The 19540-nt window shown below is 37.9% G+C and overlaps 2 protein-coding genes across 3 annotated transcripts; both read left to right on the top strand.

Annotated features, from left to right (window-relative positions):
* The first annotated feature begins 1809 nt into the window (after positions 1-1809).
* Positions 1810-6622, top strand: LOC133524512 (uncharacterized). Its single transcript, XM_061860588.1, has 3 exons — positions 1810-2588; positions 3037-3178; positions 4465-6622. Exons 1-3 carry the CDS (start codon positions 2412-2414, stop codon positions 5373-5375), a joined length of 1230 nt encoding a protein of 409 aa, XP_061716572.1. The 5' UTR covers positions 1810-2411; the 3' UTR covers positions 5376-6622.
* Positions 6623-7834: 1212 nt separating this feature from the next.
* LOC133524511 (uncharacterized) lies at positions 7835-12036 on the top strand. Of its 2 annotated transcripts, XM_061860586.1 has the most exons (3): positions 7835-7977; positions 9684-10278; positions 10568-12036. In XM_061860586.1, the coding sequence occupies exons 2-3, from the start codon at positions 9945-9947 to the stop codon at positions 11491-11493; spliced, it is 1260 nt and encodes a 419-aa protein (XP_061716570.1). In that variant the 5' UTR covers positions 7835-7977; positions 9684-9944; the 3' UTR covers positions 11494-12036. The 2 variants fall into 2 exon arrangements, with proteins under 2 accessions (XP_061716570.1, XP_061716571.1); XM_061860587.1 differs by lacking the exon at positions 7835-7977 and having other exon boundaries at positions 9570-10278.
* Positions 12037-19540: the final 7504 nt, after the last annotated feature.

Raw genomic sequence — 19540 nt, 5'->3', positions numbered from 1 at the left:
ATTTCAAGCACAAGCCTTCTATATATTATCTTCGCAGCGCTTTGTACGTCTCTGCTAAGAGCAAACTTCGCAATAACCCAAAATTTGCTGGACCGATCATATTCGCTATAGTTTTCATTTAAAGCTTTTGTTTTACGATTTTTTTTTCACCTTTTTGGACCCATGGTTCAAAGGGGGTGGGGGGTTTGGAGTTTTTATTTCACCGTTCTATCGCCATGCATAATACATATATCCATTCCAAATTGCAGCTTTCTACCACTAACGATAAAAGTGTGCAGAAAATGATATTTTTAGGCACTAGAGCATTTGATTTACCCAGTACGTTTTTTTTTATTTATATTACGTAAAATTTATTTGTTGTACCATTTCCATTCTAATATTTAACATCCCATAAATTACTATATTTAAGTATCTAAATTGTTAATTCAAAGTACCCTCAAGAAATACTTACTATAAAAGTACAATACAATACAAATATACTTTATTGCACACCTCAATACAGAAACAGTACAAATAATACAACACATAAAGAAGAGGTAAACAACAGGCGGTCTTATCGCTAAAAAGCGATCTCTTTCAGACAACCTTTAGGTAGCAGATTAATAAAAAAAAATGTTATGTCAGTAGGTGTTCCAGATGCAATAAAAGAAGTCTAGCACAGAATAAACACAAAACTAAACAATACAAAGTATATACATACATATTTTTTTTTTAAACTGTATATTAAATTTGAGATTGATTGTTGAATTGCTGGTGGCCTAGCAGTAAGAGCGTGCGACTTGCAATCCGGAGGTCGCGGGTTCAAACCCCGGCACGTATACCAATGAATTTTTCGGAACTTATGTACGAAATATCATTTGATATTTACCAGTCGCTTTTCGGAGAAGGAAAACATCGTGAGGAAACCGGACTAATCCCAACAAGGCCTAGTTTACCCTCTGGGTTCGAATGTCAGATGGCAGTCGCTTTCGTAAAACTAGTGCCTACGCCTAATCTTGGGAGTAGTTGTCAGGCGGATCCCAGGCTCCCATGAGCCGTGGAAATGCCGGGACAGCGCGAGGAAGAAGAAGACTGATTATTAAATTTTACTTTACTCGTATTATAAATGAAAAGTAGAGTGTTTATCGCGTGTGAAAGGCACTTTTTCAGTCTCAGACTATTGGCGCTCTCTCTGCGTGCGAACGCCAAATTACCTCGACAGAAATGCGTGCCTATCATCCTTGGTTAACAATTTAGGTACTATGCTTTTCGTTACTTTCAAGATTTTGTCGTCATCGCAAAACTTATATGAATATATACGAGGTACGTTATTAACTAATATTTAAGTATAATATATATGTATAAGATATCTCGTTCACCTTGATACTCTAAACAGGTTTCTGGACATAATCTAGCCAGGTTAGCTAACAAGTCAAATGTGAGCCTGGTCTAAAACCACGCAAGATTAAAGATTGCTTAACTTGATACAACACAGAAAAAGCGGCCAAGTGCGAGTCGGACTCGCCCATGAAGGGTTCATTCTCTTATTTTAAAAGTTAAAGGGGTGGGTGGGTGGGTCACACATTTTATCACTTTGGAAGTGTCTCTCGCGCAAACTATTCAGTTTAGAAAAAAATGATATTAGAAAACTAAATATCATTTTTGAAGACCTATCCCTAGTTTTTTTTGTAATTTTATGACGTATTAAAAAAAAACTACTTACTAGATCTCGTTCAAACCAATTTTCGGTGGAAGTTTGCATGGCAATGTATATCATATATATTTTTTTAGTATTTTCATTCTGTTATTTTAGAAGTTACGGGGGGGGGGGGGGGGGGGGACACATTTTTCCACTTTGGAAGTGTCGCGCAAACTATTCAGTTTAGAAAAAAATGATATTAGAAACCTCAATGTCATTTTTAAAGACCTATCCATAGATACCCCACACGTATGGGTTTGATGAAAAAAGTTTTTTTGAGTTTCAGTTCTAAGTATGGGGATAAGAAAACAATAAGGGTTCCGTTTTTTGCCATTTGGCTACGGAACCCTAAAAAGGGAATTTGTTAATTTCTTCGAAACCGCTACACCGGTTGTTATGATACTTTGTACACTGGTTCTAAATACCCTAATGCATATGTACATTTCGGCTTTGTCCAATGGCTAGGGACACACTGTATATCATCATTTTAAATATTCCATTTTAAAGACAATTTAAATATCAAGGCCAATACTGATCTAGTCAGTGTCCGTCGGTTCTATTTTTGGAACATTGCAATATTGTGTTTTGCTAAGCAAAGACGCACGCGTTTTGTAAATCCAAAAAATATAGTTTTTAGTACCGATATAAATAGAGTAAGACATCTCTTGATTAAAGCTATGTAAAATCTTCCTTAAATCTGTTAAAATTTTAAACTTCACCCCAAAACGAATACATGAAAATGAGTGATAAAAAGTCGACAAAAATTGAGGATGTATTAACGGAGCAGCAGCTACAAGACATTGCGAGTCGCTGTGTGGCTGGTCAGGTGGTAGGCAGGGTGCTGCGACCGGCGAGTGAGGGGCTGGGAGGCTTTCTTGGTGACCACTTTCGTCTGACCCTCGAAGTGCAGGTGAGTAGGTACACTGAGTTATATTTTGGAACGGTTGGGTGGTGGGCAGGGTGCTGTGAGCAGCCAGTCAGGGGTTTCTTGGCGACCAGTTTCGACTGAATTTGGAATCAGAGCAGACGGGTCGTAACATAAGTACTTAATTTGGGTTCTAATTAGTATTTCTGGTCCCGGCGGATCGAAGGGGTTGTTTAATTACCTAGGTTTGAACACCGGCTTTTCTTGGACTTTCGGTGTCTGGTGAGGGCCGGACCGGACTAATTTCAGTGGATTTTCCCCTCTGAGTTGGAAGGCCAAATTCTCTGTCGTAAAAACTAGTGCTTGCGTTAATTCTTTGGGATTAAGTTCGCAAAGCGAATCCTGAACTCTAAGCTCTATCTATCCTTACTTTTAGGAATAGTAAGTAGAGTAATAGACAATATACATATTTTAATTCGTGTGTATTGTTCAGGCGGATGACCAGCGCCGTACGCTGCCGCTGTTCGTGAAACGCGTACCGCTTCATAACGAGGGCAAGTTGGCGTTTGTAAGGGAAAACGCTTTCTTCGAGCGGGAGATGACGGTGTTCAAGCTTCTGGAAGATATGGAGACTGGTGAGTGTTAAATCGTTTGATACTTAATTAACCCGCGGTGGAAGCATGGTTCCATTTTTATCACCTGTCACTATGCCCGTCACTTTCGCGCTCACATACTTGTTAGAACGTGACAGGCATGGTGACAAATGATAAAGAGCCGAACATTTTAATTAATCTTTATTGCACCCTACAGATGTATTTGTTTAATCTGATTTATTTATAAATAAATGAATATACTTTTTCTTTTTTCTTTTCTTCCTCGCGTTGTCCCGGCATATTGCCACGGCTCATGGGAGCCTGGGGTCCGCTTGACTACTAATCCCAAGATTTGGCGTAGGCACTAGTTTTTACGAACGCGACTGCCATCTGACCTTCCAACCCAGAGGGTAAACAAGGCCTTGTTGGGATTAGTCCGGTTTCCTCACGATGTTTTCCTTCACCGAAAAGCGACCGGTAAATATCAAATGATATTTCGTACATAAGTTCGGAAAAACTCATTGGTACGAGCCGGGGTTTGAACCCGCGACCTCCGGATTGCAAGTCGCACGCAGCGCACGCTCTTACCGCTAGGCCACCAGCGCTCCATCCAAATGAATATACTTTTATTTGCTCAAGATATGGTACAGTGAAATGTAAAAATATGGGTGCCCACAAGTTGCTCAAAAAAAAAATTATTGAAATATGTGCCATAGCTCTCATGTCGGCGAATTAAGAGATATGGGACTAATGGGACCTATCGTTGATTATTTTTGAGTGATGTTTGGCACTTGATTGTAATCGGGTAAGGTTAAATACCTATATTACCTATCTGTACTAAAACATATTTTCCTAGTTTAGCATTCCAATCTACACTTAACTAAATACCTACTTAAAACAGTACCCCTAGTGTAAATTTGATCGACATCATAACGTGACGAACGCGTTTGCGTTAAGTCTCATTTTGTATAGGATTTTGAGTTTCCAAAACGTCCCGCTTGGCGCGCTCTTCCTAAATCCAATACAAAATGAGACTAAACGCAAACGCGTACGTCACGTTTCGAAATCGAATTTATTTACACTAGGGGTACTGGTCATCATCTATTTAAAAGATACTTTGTCCGTCTAAGTTAACTATGCAGCGACCTTTGTATAACGTTATCAAAATATACCTATTTAGTTACAACAAAGTACTCAATCAATTCAGAAACCTAGTACTAACTCTAATAGATAGGTAAACTTGCCTATGACATTTTTTAATATTTTTTATACCTTTCTTATACTTTAATTAACCATAAAGTTTACCTACAGTTTACTTGTCATTTCAGGTCCAACGCCATGGGCTCCAAAAGCGCTCTTCTACAGCGACTCCGTGCTCGTGATGCCCGACCTCGCCCCTGAGGGCTACAGCGTCCGCGACCATCTTCAGACCTTCGACCTACCCCACATTATGGCCACTCTGACCTCCGTGGCGCGCTTCCACGCGGGCTGCGCAAACCTCGAGACTAACCGCGGTCTCGCTCTAAAACGCCCCTACTCAATCATGGAAGACCAAGGCAAAATCATCGTCGAAAGCAACTTCCAAGACACACCCTGGATACACGCTGCTGCCAAACTTACCACTAATATCATCCGAAAATTTACAAAGTATAACTTTGAAGAAACTGACGTTCTGAAACAGTTTCTAGCGAGCTTTAATGACCCAGCAGAGAGTAAGGGCTTAAATGTGATAATCCATAAGGATCTTTGGGTGAACAACATCATGTTTAAATACGAGAACGATGTCCCAATCAATGCAATTTTGTTAGATTTTCAATGTGCGCGCTACGGACCTCCGGCTTTTGACATCGCTGTGCTTCTATACACGACTACTTCTCGAAGCTTCCGTGAGAAACATGAAGACGCAATTCTTCGACATTACTTTAAAATCTTTACAGAATCTCTAAATGTCGACACAAAGGTTAGATTGAAAGATTTGGGGTATGATTATGAAGAGTTTTTACGCTGGTTTGAAATAAGTCGTCGGTTCGGCATGGTGGTTACACTAATCTTATTTCCATATTTTCTTATGGATCCGGTGACGGCACATGCAGTATTTAATAATCCGTTGACATTTGAGCGTGTCGCATTTGAAGACCGAACTCCGGAGGTGCTGGCGCATATAGAGCGCTGTCCTCAGTACGGGGAACGGATGGTGGAGGTTACTGAGGAGTTTGTCGAGAGATGTCTGCGGCACTAGCTAACTTTTGAGCTACCTATCTGAGTGGACTCTCGAGGGGGGCGTCGAACGTTATCTTCTTCTTCTTCCCTAGGGTCGGCTCTCCTAACTATTTTGTTTCACGAGATTCTGTCGAGGGTTATCGAAATATTTTTTCTTAATTAGTTGGGTCATGCTGGTCCTCTTGACGGCGGGCGTCCCTGAGCTCCCATTTTCTCCGGAAGATTTAGAGTTCTTTTGGAAATATACTCTCCGCCCCTTCTCTTTGCGTCACCTACTCCCTTCATCTGAGTTAGCGGGCGTCTGACGTCCATGTTATAAACATTGTACGCCGAGTCTTTTGGAAGCTCTAACCAATCTGCACTATATGCCCCATCGATTGCGCCGCTGGATGCTCACTACTGAAACTGAAGCAGAAAGTACCTCCTGCGGTTTTTTACCTTTCTAAGTATAGAAACAATGATCGAATGTCCGACGTAAAAAAATTGGATACTATAATTAGTCGCGTTTTTTTTATTTATTGTTTAGTCCGACAATGAAGAGTAGCAAATAATTAGGTACACCATAGAGAATAAGTAAATTATAGTTGAGGCATGGAACTTTAACAGGTAAATCCATCCATCATATTCTACGTCCTGTAGGTTCGTTGGTGGCAGGGCTAGGAAACCGTTATATTTTTAAACCGTTTTCGGTCATTCACCGTCACCGGTACCTAACGAAAAGGATTTCGTTTCCGTTTGCGGTTACAGGTTAATCATAATCATATCATTTATTCAACTGTTCTAATGCGGTACCAGTTTATCCTGTCCGGTCCCTCCGGTTAAATTGAAAATATCGAAGCGAGATAGAACGAGTAAGTATTGCTGTCTCTTTCACGTAATGACAACGAATTTAATAAGTCTCTGAAAACCGAGAGTAACCAGGATTGTATCGTTCCCCGCGAAAATTCCGATCCCTCTTTTTACCGGATAACGTACTTTTTTAGTTCGCGTTCCATCAATTTTTTGTTTTATTTTATTTTAAAGAAATCTGTTTACTCGTAAGTCTCTGTATCAAATATTACAATTCCTCTTTAGTACTCTTGCTCGCACTGTAAAGACTGAACACACCGACAACAACACACAACAGATGCGAATGCAATTTGCAGCACACGCCCTTAAACTAGTACAACATACCAGGCGCTCTCTGTGTACACACTAAACAAATCTTTGATAAGCTATTTCTGTCTACCAATAAATCATCATTAAATATACTTACTGATACCTAAATGACTGTTTTTATTTATTTTGACATTAGACATGACATTTACCTACCAATTCACTACACACGATGTATTGTATCTTAGAGTTATTTTATTTTGTGTACACTACCTCCTAGTGAGTATTATATTCTTTGTACACTACACTCTAAAGTTGGACACTTTTTTTGTACACTACACTCTAAAGTTGGACACTTTTTTATGTACACTACACTCTAAAGTTGGACACTTTTTTTCCTATAAGTATCAAAAGAGCTCGTGATTTCTGAATCTACTCAGGTAGATATAACACAAAAATGAAAAAGCGGCCAAGTGCGAGTCGGACTCGCCCATGAAGGGTTCCGTTCCATTTATGACGTAAGTATTAAAAAAAACTACCTACTAGATCTTGTTAAATCCATTTTTGGTGGAAGTTTGCATGGTAATGTACATCATATGTTTTATCATTCCGTTATTGTAGAAGTTACAGGGGGGGGGGGGGGGGGGGCACATTTTACCACTTTGGAAGTGTCTCTCGCGCAAACTATTCAGTTTAGAAAAAAATATATTAGAAACCTCAATATCATTTTTGAAGACCTATCCATAGATACCCCACACGTATGGGTTAGATGAAAAAAAAGTTTTTGAGTTTCAGTTCTAAGTTTGGGGAACCCCCAAAATTTATTGTTTTTTTACTATTTTTGTATGAAAATCTTAATGCGGTTCACAGAATACATCTACTTACCAAGTTTCAAAAGTATAGTTCTTATAGTTTCGGAAAAAAGTGACAAACGGACAGACAGACGGACATGACGAATCTATAAGGGTTCCATTTTTTGCCATTTGGCTACGGAACCCTAAAAAGTGTAGTGTACGGCCACAAACTTTAATTATTGAGCCATTTAGAAGAAAAGCCACTTTAAACTGTATGGCTCCCTATTACTCTATTAGAACAATGTGAGGAGTGTCATTACAAACGTCATATTTTCATAAAAAATTGACAACGATGACAATTCCACTTGTTATTGCAAATACCATGCACAGTTATGTTGGTCCGACTCCACTTAATATTATTTATTAGTCTCCGACAGATTGCGTAGCTAAAAATAACAGTCCTACAATAACTGCTCAGTTCTAAAACGTCGGAAGAGCAGAGAACGCCCATAGATCCTTATCCCTTTTGATTCTTTCGACCAATGAGTTCCTTGTTAAGGTATCCTGATCGTTGTTATCAGTGTGGAAATAAATTGCAGCTGTGGTCCTGTGAGCCACTCACGTGCCGGACGCCTTCCAATTGACAAGTGTATATCGACAGTTGTTAATAGTTCCCAATTTAAATTTCCGAAAAGACTTCGACAAATATATCAACATAATCTTCTATAAAATGTGAGTGACTCAATTTCATTTATAAAAAAAATATTTGACCCCTTAACGCATGTCATAAAAATATATTGTTTTAAATTAAACTTAAATAGCTGTCGATAAAGTTGAATATTATAACTGCCAAATATATGCGGTAAAGGGTTAAGGGGCTCCCTGGCGCCAATGACCTTAGATCTGAATCCCTTAGTTTTCTAATGTTTTTGGTAGCTTATCATATTAACAACTGTTTTAAACAATATATTATCCCATAATTACTTCAAAGTTCTTTGTCTTCGAGATATTTGGCACCAGGTTTTGGGCTCAAATTCGTTCAACTTTGACGTTGGGTTTGGCCATAAATAGTTTAAAATTAAAATCTCTAACTAGTTTTTAGAGACTTCAAAGACGAACCCAAATAAGTAAATTTCGAATATGTAAGTGTTTTTTAGACAATGTTTAAAAAAATAAGTATTAATTTCTTTCAAAATCTGGGATACCACAATGGAGATAAGTACCTATAAGATTGAAGAACCGATAGCCGTGTCTCTTCTAATTCTATCTATAGTGTAAATGTAGGAGTAACGACTTAAAACTTGTCAAAATCGATGAAAAATGCGGGGAATTAAATTAATAGTTAATTGCTTTTGTGTAGTCAACTTATAGTTTCGCCATGTCCGTATAGATCGGAACTGTTATGGGCTGTCTGTCTGTTTGTCCATCCGAGGCTTTGCTCCATGATCGTTAGTGCTAGAAAATTGCTATTTGGCATGGATATATATATATAGTAATATAAAGTCAAAAAAAAATCTTTAAGGGTATCTATCTCTACTACACGTAAAGTGTGGATGATTTTTTTTTTGCTTCATCCCCATGATGTGGGGTATCGTTGGGTAGGTCTTTTTAAATTAATAAATGTCTTCAGCAAGCATACAATATATGCCCCACAAGAAAAACAATATATGCCCCCCCCCCCTCTAACTTTTGAAACATGGGTCCAAAAAGTATGAAAAAAAACGTGAAATAAAATTTTTATAAATAGGTACTTTAAATGAAAACTATAGCGCACATGATCGGTCCAGTTGTTTTTGAGTTATTGCAAAAAAAATCCTTTGTTAGTAAATACGCTGCAAAGTGACTCCATTATGCTTGTAATATACATGATAATTACTAATTCGGCCTATTTTGACAGTATGGTAACTAAGAAACCCTACACTGAGCATGGCACGACATGTTCTTGGCCGATTTTATTTTATTATTATAATTCAAATTCAAAAACATGATATTCGCGATACCGGGCACGCACTGCCATCTCGCTCATGCTTGCGCTCAGTGAGAGTGAGAGAAGAACGCTGGACTTACGGGGCCTTAAAAAACACATACCTACGATGGCATTGAGAATCTCTGTTTTAGAATTTTGATGTCGATTGAAAATAGGTATGATAATAATAATCTAGGCTATATAGTAGCTAGGGATAGGTCTCCTTTCATGTGGCATGATCAACGCATTTTGGGTATTCCACAATTCGCAATCCAAAATTATCAGACCAAACTCACTAGCATATTCAGAAGTATAAGATTAGCCCTTGTAAGCTATACTTTAATTAAGTATTAATACTATTAGCATAGTTACTTTGAAAATAGGTATTTTATCAAAACCAAAATAATCTACCTTTGTTACGTCAACACGCAGCAAACAGTATCCACTGCTCTGAATGCCTGTTTGTCCTCAGAATCCCTCAGACAACACTAAACTGTATACGAGACTCTTATCACAGACAAAACGTCTGTAACGTTTGTCTATTTACCAGCACGTGTCACACAATAACCGCATCTATTCCAACCACAAAAAGTTCATATGCTTCGCTGATGCTACTAGTCTTTAATTGATTGACAGCACAAAGAAGGGTTAAGAAAACAATGATCTTCGGAACGATAGTTGGTATATAATGGTGTCTAGAATTAGCGACGACACAGTCTGAACCATTAGCAACATGGGTAAAGATCGCAGAAGCTCAGTTCGAGTAGGAGATATCTTGAACGACAGTCAACTGTGTCATATAATAAAGAAATGGGTTGGAGAAGGAAGCTGGCAGGTGGTGAGCGCAGAGCTCAGACCAGCAGCGGTCGAAGGAATAGCCGGGTTTCTCGGTGACCACTTTAGACTGACCGTGCGAATCAAGCTGGAAGGACGCCTGGTGACTATCCCCATGTTCGTCAAGTCTCTGCCGCTGAACAATGCGCCGAAAGCGGATTTCATTGATGAGCATCATTTTAACAAGAAGGAAGTGGCTATATTCAAATTGATAGACGAAATGGATATAGAAGGTGAGTATTTAAGTATTTATATCTGCTTAAAAATCTATTCTAGTTTGTTTTAATTTCAGTAGTCACTATACTCTCGTAATGTGGACGGACATGTAGAAATATTTTTAATGAAGACATACAGGTAGCTTGTAAACATTTCTTATTTTTATGTCTCAGATACTAAAATTACAGTTTTATTTCATCAATTCGTCCAGGCGATCTGATACATTAGTACAAAATTGGTAACAGAAAAAAAACAAAAATGAAAAATAAATGATGATTGGGTAGTAAATTACTAATTTGGTTTCAGGTCCAAACCCGTTTGTGGCTAACGCGCTTCTCTACAACGAGTCCATCTTAGTAATGCGCGACTTGACTCCCGAGGGCTACACCACCACCAACCAGCTGGAAACCTTCGACCTTCCCCACGTGCTGGTCACCCTTGCCTCTGTAGCACGCTTCCATGCTGCCTTTGCGAACCATGAGACCAAGAAAAGCCTCGCTCTCCAACGCCCATACTCAATCTTAGAAGAACATGGCACCGTCACTGTTGAGAACAACTTTAAAAACACACCTTGGATCCACGCAGGAGCCAAACTTAGCGCCAACATCATGAAACACTTTTCAGATAAATACGGAGACATCCCTGATTTAGAAGCTAAATTGTTGAAACAGTTCTTAGAAGCTTGTGATGAATTAACAGAGCACAAGGACACCTTAAATGTGGTGCTCCACAAGGATCTTTGGGTCAATAACATAATGTTCAAATATGAAAACGGCGAGCCGATAAATTCAATCCTAGTGGACTTCCAATGTGTGCGCTACGGACCACCCGCTTTCGACGTTACTTTCTTCATATACAACACTACCTCACGGAGCTTCCGCTACCAATATGAGGCAACTTATCTTAAACACTACTTTGACATCTTTACAGAATGCTTAGACGTGCATACCAAGTTGCGCCTAAAAGTTTTAGGGTATGATTTTGAAGAGTTTCTCCGCTGGATAGAGTTTAGTAAAAGATTCGCAGTTCTCGGAGGGCTTATGCTAGGTCCGTACGTCCTGATGGATCCAGAGTCGGCTCGGGTGAACTTCGACGACCCGGCCACGTTTGAGAAGTATACTAATGAGGATCGGTCGGAGCCTGTGTTGGCGCATGCGCACCGCTGTCCACAGTACAAGCAGCGGCTGGTTGATATAAACGAGGAGTTCGTGGAGCGGTACGTGCAACCTTAGACCGGGAAACCAGTACAAAGCTGTTACACGTGATATTTGTGATCATTTTATACTGTTAGTGTAGTAGTTACCCAATTAAAATAATGCGCTCCGTGATGAATAAAAAATTAATATTATAGGACATTATTACACAAATAGACTAAGCCCAGCAGTAAGCTCAAGAAGGCTTGTGTTTTGGGTACTCAGACAGCGATATATATTATATATAAATACTTAAATACACGGAAAACACCCAATACTCAGGAACAAATATCCGTGCTCATCACACAAATGCCCTTACCGTGATGTGAACCCAGAACCATTAGCTTCATAGGGACGGTCGTCAAAATTACTAAATTGCTAAATTTGTCTTCGCTTGACATCTGTATTAAATAGTTAAATAGAAACGCTCAAATTAACCAACGTGAACTTTGATAACTTTAGGACGAACCGTACTAGTAACACTATTTGTATATTTTAAATTAAATTTTAGGGAAATGTGATGGGTGACACCTCCACCTAATGTGTAAATAATGTAATTTAAATAATCTATCAAAATCTAAATAGATATACCAATGTTTTTATATTTTTTTTATTTTAGCAGCCCGTCACTTTCGCGCTTACATATTTGTTAGAACGTGACAGGCATGGTGATAAATGATAAAGAGCGACCACTACTGGTATTATTAAAGGTTGTTATTTAAGGTCGTAAATTCAATTTTAAAACATTACCTAGTAAATTTAATTATGTATAGAAAACTATAATCGTTACAGAATACTACTCAAGGTACAAGCAGTCATTTTTGTTGCAATTCATGTTTCATTTTTTAATGAGTACCTAGGTAAATTAATAATTGTTCATAACAATGATTATGGAAAAATTACCTAAGCATTAGATATTAGACGGTGTGTTTTCAGACATTTCTACGCCAGATGGCAATGGCGTGACGATGGAAGCTAGCCTGAAATTTGTTTAAAGTGTATATACCCCTAACTAGTGTGTTGCATCAACGTCCTTACCGAGCGAACATATGGTGTAGGCCGATCTGTGATCGGAGCCGACAGCAGGGTTAGTCCATGCCCAGGCTGTCTACAAACAATATATTGTGGGATATTGTCGTTGTAGTGACATGTTGTTTGGTCTATGACAGAGGAACCTCCAGGTGCTTGCGTCAGCGTCCTTACCGGGCGAGCATATGGTGTACGCGGATCTGTGTCAACGCGCAGCCGACCTAGGGTTGGTCCATGCTCAAACTGCTATATGCATAAACTTTTTTTGTCGACAAGTAGTTCTTCTAGAGGATAAATTATTTTACCTAAAAATAACAGAAGTATTCATAATTAGATAAATATGTAAAAATCCGAATTACAAGGCGAGGTGTAGAGGAGAGTGGCGAATACATATATACAATACAATAAAATAATCTCATTAAATCGTCTGTTGATTCTATCTATTTACTGTCAATTAGTATTTTAAAGTTTCAAATACAAAACCAACGACATCGGGACATAATGAATACGAGGAAAATAAGTATGTTTACAAATACAAAAGTTACATGTTGATAAAAGAGATAACATTATCATAAAGTAGGTAAATAAATAAGAATAGCTAATGAAGATTATCATACTTATTTGCGATTCTATGGAAAACTTACGACACACAATGACATGTATGACATTTATAAAGTTACATTACTTACAGTTACTATACCTGATTAGTTATTTAATTCATATCAAGATTACTTACCTCCTATTACATATATTCATGTTAGAAAAACAATTTTATCGGTGTATGTTAATTACTTAATAGCAAAATAGTTGCTAGCCGAACCAGTTTTGGGATAGAAATAGAAACACACTTCTGAAATGTACAAACATTCGTCAGTTCATAAATGCGTGTTTGACAACCCTGATCAGATGGTCACGACTGCAGCTCTCCATATCGAGAGAAAAATGTGGAATGACCAACTCCGAACCTCGCCCGGTGAGGCAATGAAGTTTGACAGACAGATGAATCGGATGGATGGATTCTTGACTCTTTGTAACAAATGTCATGTTATCCATCATTAGGACATAGTCAGACAAGCCCTTACAAACAAAGTGTGTACGTCTCGAGAACCTGTAAAAATATTGTCATCGAATTATCAGTAATGTTCAGTTATCAGATTTTTTCCTCTATATACACCTACCTAGTAGTCGTTCTACGTCATTTGGAATTGAGATAGGTCTTTGATTGAGAATAGGCCTGTATACAGCAGGAGAAGATATAAACAGGTTGATGATGAATATTTATATTAATTAAAAATAAGTATTACCTAAGGTGGCCCCAATAATACTCTGACAAAGATTTTTGCTGCGGCACACATTGTTCATAATTTTAACAAAATAATATTTTGAAGATGATACGTTTTGTTTTAGTGAAATGATTGTAGTTTTAATTTTAAAGGGTATGTAAGTAAGAAAAAAAAATTGTCAATGTATTTTTGCGACAATCTGTAAGAACCTAAATCTCAACCTCCGTTAGATCCAACACCCGAAGTGTGTAAATAAGAGATAAAGCTAACAGTAAACATCTTAATTTATGTATTACGTGTTGATATACTAGATAAAGTTGACATATCGCACATTCTTTCATTGTTGTGTAAATAAATGCACTCGGAGCCGCATCTCAATTCAAAACAATAACCAAAAGAAATGAAAATGCGGCGGTGAATGACAATGCCTTAAGTAGCCATTTAATGAACATTTACACAATGTTCAATGTTGATAAAATGTGGTAATGTGTAATATATAGCTAATAATAATAATAATAGACGACGGCATTTTCAGGGGCCCATCTAGTTGGCGGCGAGTCACCGCCTGCCTCGATAACTAGTGAAAACATTGTTATGGCAGGTGTCCGGACGTCTTTGCAATAACCCAGTCTCATTGTCCTCCCAAACTTCAATCCATAGACCGTTATACTGTTCACTTTACTACAATAGTCCCAATGCCTGTTGCGACCGGTTCATAGGTGTCTATTGTTGCGCTCGTGAACGGGTTCCAGCAGGCGTTCTACATGACATTAAAGCTCTCCAAGAGGCCTCTACGTGTTGGATCTATATCCCCACGCAAGCCTATCAAAAGACCGGGATTTATAGGCCCGTGAAATCCAAGGAGATACAATAATAATAGTAATAATAGCTTTTCGTTTACCTGTTAAAAAAACATACATATAATCCTCTATGTCTAAGTACTAAGTAGCGAAATAAGCGAGGCCTTTACGGGTAAACAATTTTTAACTTTAGGGAAAAAACTATATACCAAGTCAGCAACTAAGGCAATCTCACACTCGTCGACATGTCAGTGTGATCAGCTAACGATCAGCCTACATTTCTGCGCCAGAAAAAAATCGATCACACTCACATGCATGGTGGTCAGATCATGGTGATCGCTTCTTGTTCCCAGTCATAGTTATTTATTATGGTAGAGCTGTGTAGAGAAATCACGCCGCCCTCGCCTCACTGCGTGAGTCTTCAGGGTTACTCGCTTATTTCTTTATTTTATTTTATAGTATAGCATGCATGGTTAGGCAATCAGAGAACAGCTTTGAGGTTGTTAAGCCAGGTAGCTACGTCGGGTATTAAGACATCTATATCCTCAGCTGGGCCAGGATAGAAGTGAAGTGGGCAGCGCCGAAATATGTGCTCAATGATTTGTTCTTCTTCGCCGCACTCGCAGAGCGGACACTCCTTCCAACCGCTCTGTTAGTCGCTAAAATATAGCAAGTCTCACAACTCTCATAGCCGCTGGTCGGACAGTTGCTTTAAGTCATAGTTATTTACGGTGGAGCTGTGTAGAGAAACCGAGAGTTCTCCGTATAGGGCGACACGCCGCCCTTGCCCCACTGCGTGAGCCTCCAGGGTTGATCGGTAAAATACTACAAGAGGCCTTAAGAGGAAAGTATCATCCATACAAAAAGATAACTTTTTTCCACTTCTAAATATTTTCCATTCTCCATGTTTTTTTAGTATTTTATTGAAACAATGAAAAACTGGATTTATAGGTTTTCCTGTTTTTCATTTGCAAAACAAAAAAAATTATAACGAAACCTATAAACCTAGAATATATTATTGACACAATGAACAACTAGGTTTATAGGTTTTCCTTTTCTTCAAAATTTGCAAAACAAACAAAAAAATTAGAAACCTATAAGCCTAGAATATATTATGCTCAAGCGACTGACATCAAAATCAAAATAATTTGTTTAGACTTAGTTAGTGGAAAACGTTTTCTCCCGAAATGGAATTTCATAGAAAAAATTACGTTATTTACTTAAGCAATTTAAAACTCTTATCACACTAAGATCTTAATTAATAAGTACATAACTTTACAAGGAAATAAATGAAGTAGATTGAATTGTGTGAGTAAGATTATCGCCCGATATTAGTTTATTTATTAAAGTTCCCTGGTATGTATTTTATAACGTAATGAGAACTAATGTAAATTGTATTTTTATTTGTTAATGGCCACTTGCACGTTTCAGGTTTACCCAACTAACTTATTGAGTTTACTGTTTTATACCTTGCAGGATTTAACAACTGCAGTCGCCTTAAGAGCTTACCCCTCTGTCAAAAAGCTCGACCAATAGTCATATGTATTGTATGGACTGACGTTAATCTGACATGGCTATTTGTACGTAACGTACCAAGGCATCTCCAATTGTTAAATCCTCCAAGGTTTAATAGAATACAGAAAAAAACAATCAGCGTTACTTAACATAATATATAAGGTATTTTGTCTTAAAAATAAAAAAAATCTCGTATCTTGATATAGACATATTTTATTTACTGTGTTATCTTCCATCAAAGCCCAATTTGGAACTGGTCGCAATTCTGGCAGAGAATAAAACCATTTCACACTCCCTAAAACAGCACATAATCGCCAAAAAGGCGTACTCAACAAAACATTATCGAGTGTAAATACTTTTCCATGTAACATGAGCCTAGATTTATTAACAAATAAGTTTAATTAGAGTTCAGATTTACACCGGTCTGTAGCAAAAAGGACGGTAAGCGCAATGAATATAAACATGTTAGTAAATATGGCGCCTGCGCTGCAGTACTGCGCAACGGACAACAGCTGGCGCGAAAGGTCTTTACTACAAATAAAATATATGTAGTATTTTGTGAAGAGGAAAGAATAGCTTTGAAATAACGGTATTTTTTCTATGAAATTCCATTTCGGGAGAAAACGTTTTCCACTAACAAAATCTTAACAAAACACTTTGATTTTGATGTCGATCGCTTGAGCATAATATATTCTAGGCTTATAGGTTTCTCATTTTTTTTGTTTTGCGAATTTTGAAGAAAAGGAAAACCTATAAACCTATTTGTTCATTGTGTCAATAACATACTAAAAATCATAAAGAATGGAAAAGTTTTAGAAGTGGAAAAATGTTTTGTCTTTTTTTCTGGGCGACAACGTTCTATACTTCCTTCTTAACATGGCTAAAACCTTCCCGCTTGCAGCCCTGAAAGAGTGGGAGGCTATTTACTAGACTGAGAAAATAATATAGGAAGATGTTTTCAGTTCACTCTAGCAAATAGCTGCATATTGTTCTTTCAGGTCAGTACCGACGATCTAGTAAAGATCGTAGAGAACTGACGCATAAGTAAGATAATGGAGGTTTTTGGAATTAAATGGACGTCTCTCTTGTTATGATGACGATGAGCACTTATTACAATGGGTTAAATAATGCTTCGACTTTAGCGATTCAATTTCTATGCTGACAATCAACAGCTAATAAAAGCATCTAATTTTATTGTCGCCGATTCAGGGGCTTACTTATCCCAGAAGGAGTCATGGTCCAGGGGGCCGGCTGTGAAGAGAGGCACAAGGCGGACTATGTAGACGGCTATAGGAAACCTAAATAAAGGTATGGGCGCAAAATCTTAAAATATGCCATTGCACCAATCGTCATTCAAAGTCCATGGCAAGGTGTGTCTAGACATTTCTTTATGTAAACTGAAATAAATGTCATACACTAAGAAAAAGTGACCAAAGCCTCCGATGCCCCAGACTGTAATCGAACCAGCGTCGTCTGCTATCGCGGCAGGTGCCTGAGGTGCCTGAGTCACTCGGCCACCGGGGTCACGGCGGCATAGGGCGAATTTTTCCTTTTTTAAATAAAACAAATAAATTAAAAATAGATGATTAATTATATTACTAATTCATTATTAATTTTATAATAATATTTATTTTTTATTTTTATAGTAGTGTTCCTACTTGAAATAAAAACAAATTAAATAGTTTCTGAAAATAATTTAATTTGTTCTATTACTTCTAATAGTATTTCTTTATGTAGATTCGTATGTTTTAAGTTGAGATACTGGTAATACTAACCAAGTTGTGTCCTCACCTTATCTGAGGATAGAATGATCGCACCAAATATGGTTTAGCCGACTTAATTAGAACTTAAGCCGCAAACAGGAAAACACATTTCTCGCAATTTGTCGCAGAACCCTGACCTCATTGCGATATTTAAAATGTTTTAAAACAAGTAATATAAATGGTGACATTACTAGTAGTATTTACATGGACCTGGGGCCCGATTTCTGAATTTCTAGTGCTCGAATTCGTTACTCGAAAATCTGTGGAAAACGGCGAATTGATATTTTAGAGATACGAGCAATAGAAATTGGGGATCTAGTGGTATCGACCACTCGTTTTCAATTATATTAGTAGGATTTAAATGCCTAGTACATAGTGGAAGTATATTGAAGGGAGCCACACGAAATCAAGCGCTCGAAATTAAAAAATCGGTGTCTTGGAGCCCGAGTCAGAATGAAGAACTTGTTACGGGTTTGAATTGGTTTTGATGCGACCTTGATGATTGTCTTGGTCATTGGTGCGTATCTCACGCATGACTCTTGATTTGGGTAAAACCGGTTCGGGAAAACTGCCGTCTTTTATATATGTGGACAATACGAAACACTAACGGCCCGATTCGAAGAATGAGATACGATAGCGATAAGTTCTGGTTTAGATAAGTTCTCATTTAGATATCGTTTGTATATCGTATAATTGACAGAAGCAGCTCGATTCCCGCAAGCAATGTCATTTTGACGCACTGACATAGATGTACCAGACAGGCTATCGAGAACAAATTGTATCCGCCATTTTTGGCGTTTGACGTCTGTCACTAAGCTAAAGAATTAGGGCTCATTTAGACGGTGCGCGAACTCGCATGCGATTTTAGTTACATAGCGGACTATTGAGGTTACATACAATTCAGCCGGCCGATCAAATATCGCAATGTAATGAAACTCGCATCGTCTAAATAAGCCATGCGTGCTAGCCAGAGGCGAAACTGTTATGACAACTGTTCATTTTCTGCCTACATACGCACTGTAAAGAACCTGTATGAAATGCATTTTTATTTCCTTACAAGTCTATTGAAATTGTTTTAGATATGTGACACTGACGATATTTAAACTTATAAAAATAATCATAAAACTCTTTCTATTTGATTATCATAGGTACTCGTAGCAATTTTGATCAAATCGTGCTTATAGCATAATATACTCTTTAAATATAAGCAAAAAACTACAAAAATTACGAAATAAAGAGTAATATATCATTGTTTCTTGATAATATTAGAATACATTTTTAATTTTTACAATTTTTTTTAAATTTCGTTTCATGCGTGACATCTCGCCAGTAGCCGGAGACGTACTAAACGCAATGTAGTGCCGGCACTTCATTGCGGTGCGGAAACATTTTGTTACGGATGTCGACTCTAGTACTTTACCTCAATTTTTTGACGTTAGAAATATCGTAGATAGATCTTTGGCTATAACCGCGAAAATCGAAGTTCTTCAATTGCGGGCATTTTTCTGTCACTATAATTACGTCGTTGTGAGAGTAAAAGAGAAAGATCCCCGCAATTCGCGAATTTCGATTTTTGCGGTAGGCCTCCTTATTTGGATCACAGCGGAATCGAAATAAACGTCAATTTTGACATGTCGTTTAGTTATCTCCCTTTTAAATATCTTTCCAAGATCTTAAACGTGTCTTAATCATTCTT

The sequence above is a fragment of the Cydia pomonella genome, chromosome 13, assembly GCF_033807575.1.
Source record: "Cydia pomonella isolate Wapato2018A chromosome 13, ilCydPomo1, whole genome shotgun sequence".
In the NCBI taxonomy this organism is placed as follows: Eukaryota; Metazoa; Arthropoda; class Insecta; order Lepidoptera; family Tortricidae; genus Cydia; species Cydia pomonella.
The sequence above is the reverse complement of the archived record's forward strand: the minus strand, read 5'-3'. Positions and strand labels throughout refer to the sequence as shown.

Bases quoted from the DNA above. Each gene is read 5' to 3' on its own strand.
- LOC133524511 (XM_061860586.1), top strand. From the start codon at position 9,945: ATGGGTAAAGATCGCAGAAGCTCAGTTCGAGTAGGAGATATCTTGAAC. The intron at 10,279-10,567 runs GTGAGTATTTAA...ATTTGGTTTCAG, and splicing joins AGACGAAATGGATATAGAAG to GTCCAAACCCGTTTGTGGCT.
- LOC133524512 (XM_061860588.1), top strand. From the start codon at position 2,412: ATGAAAATGAGTGATAAAAAGTCGACAAAAATTGAGGATGTATTAACG. The intron at 2,589-3,036 runs GTGAGTAGGTAC...TGTATTGTTCAG, and splicing joins GTCTGACCCTCGAAGTGCAG to GCGGATGACCAGCGCCGTAC. The intron at 3,179-4,464 runs GTGAGTGTTAAA...TTGTCATTTCAG, and splicing joins TCTGGAAGATATGGAGACTG to GTCCAACGCCATGGGCTCCA.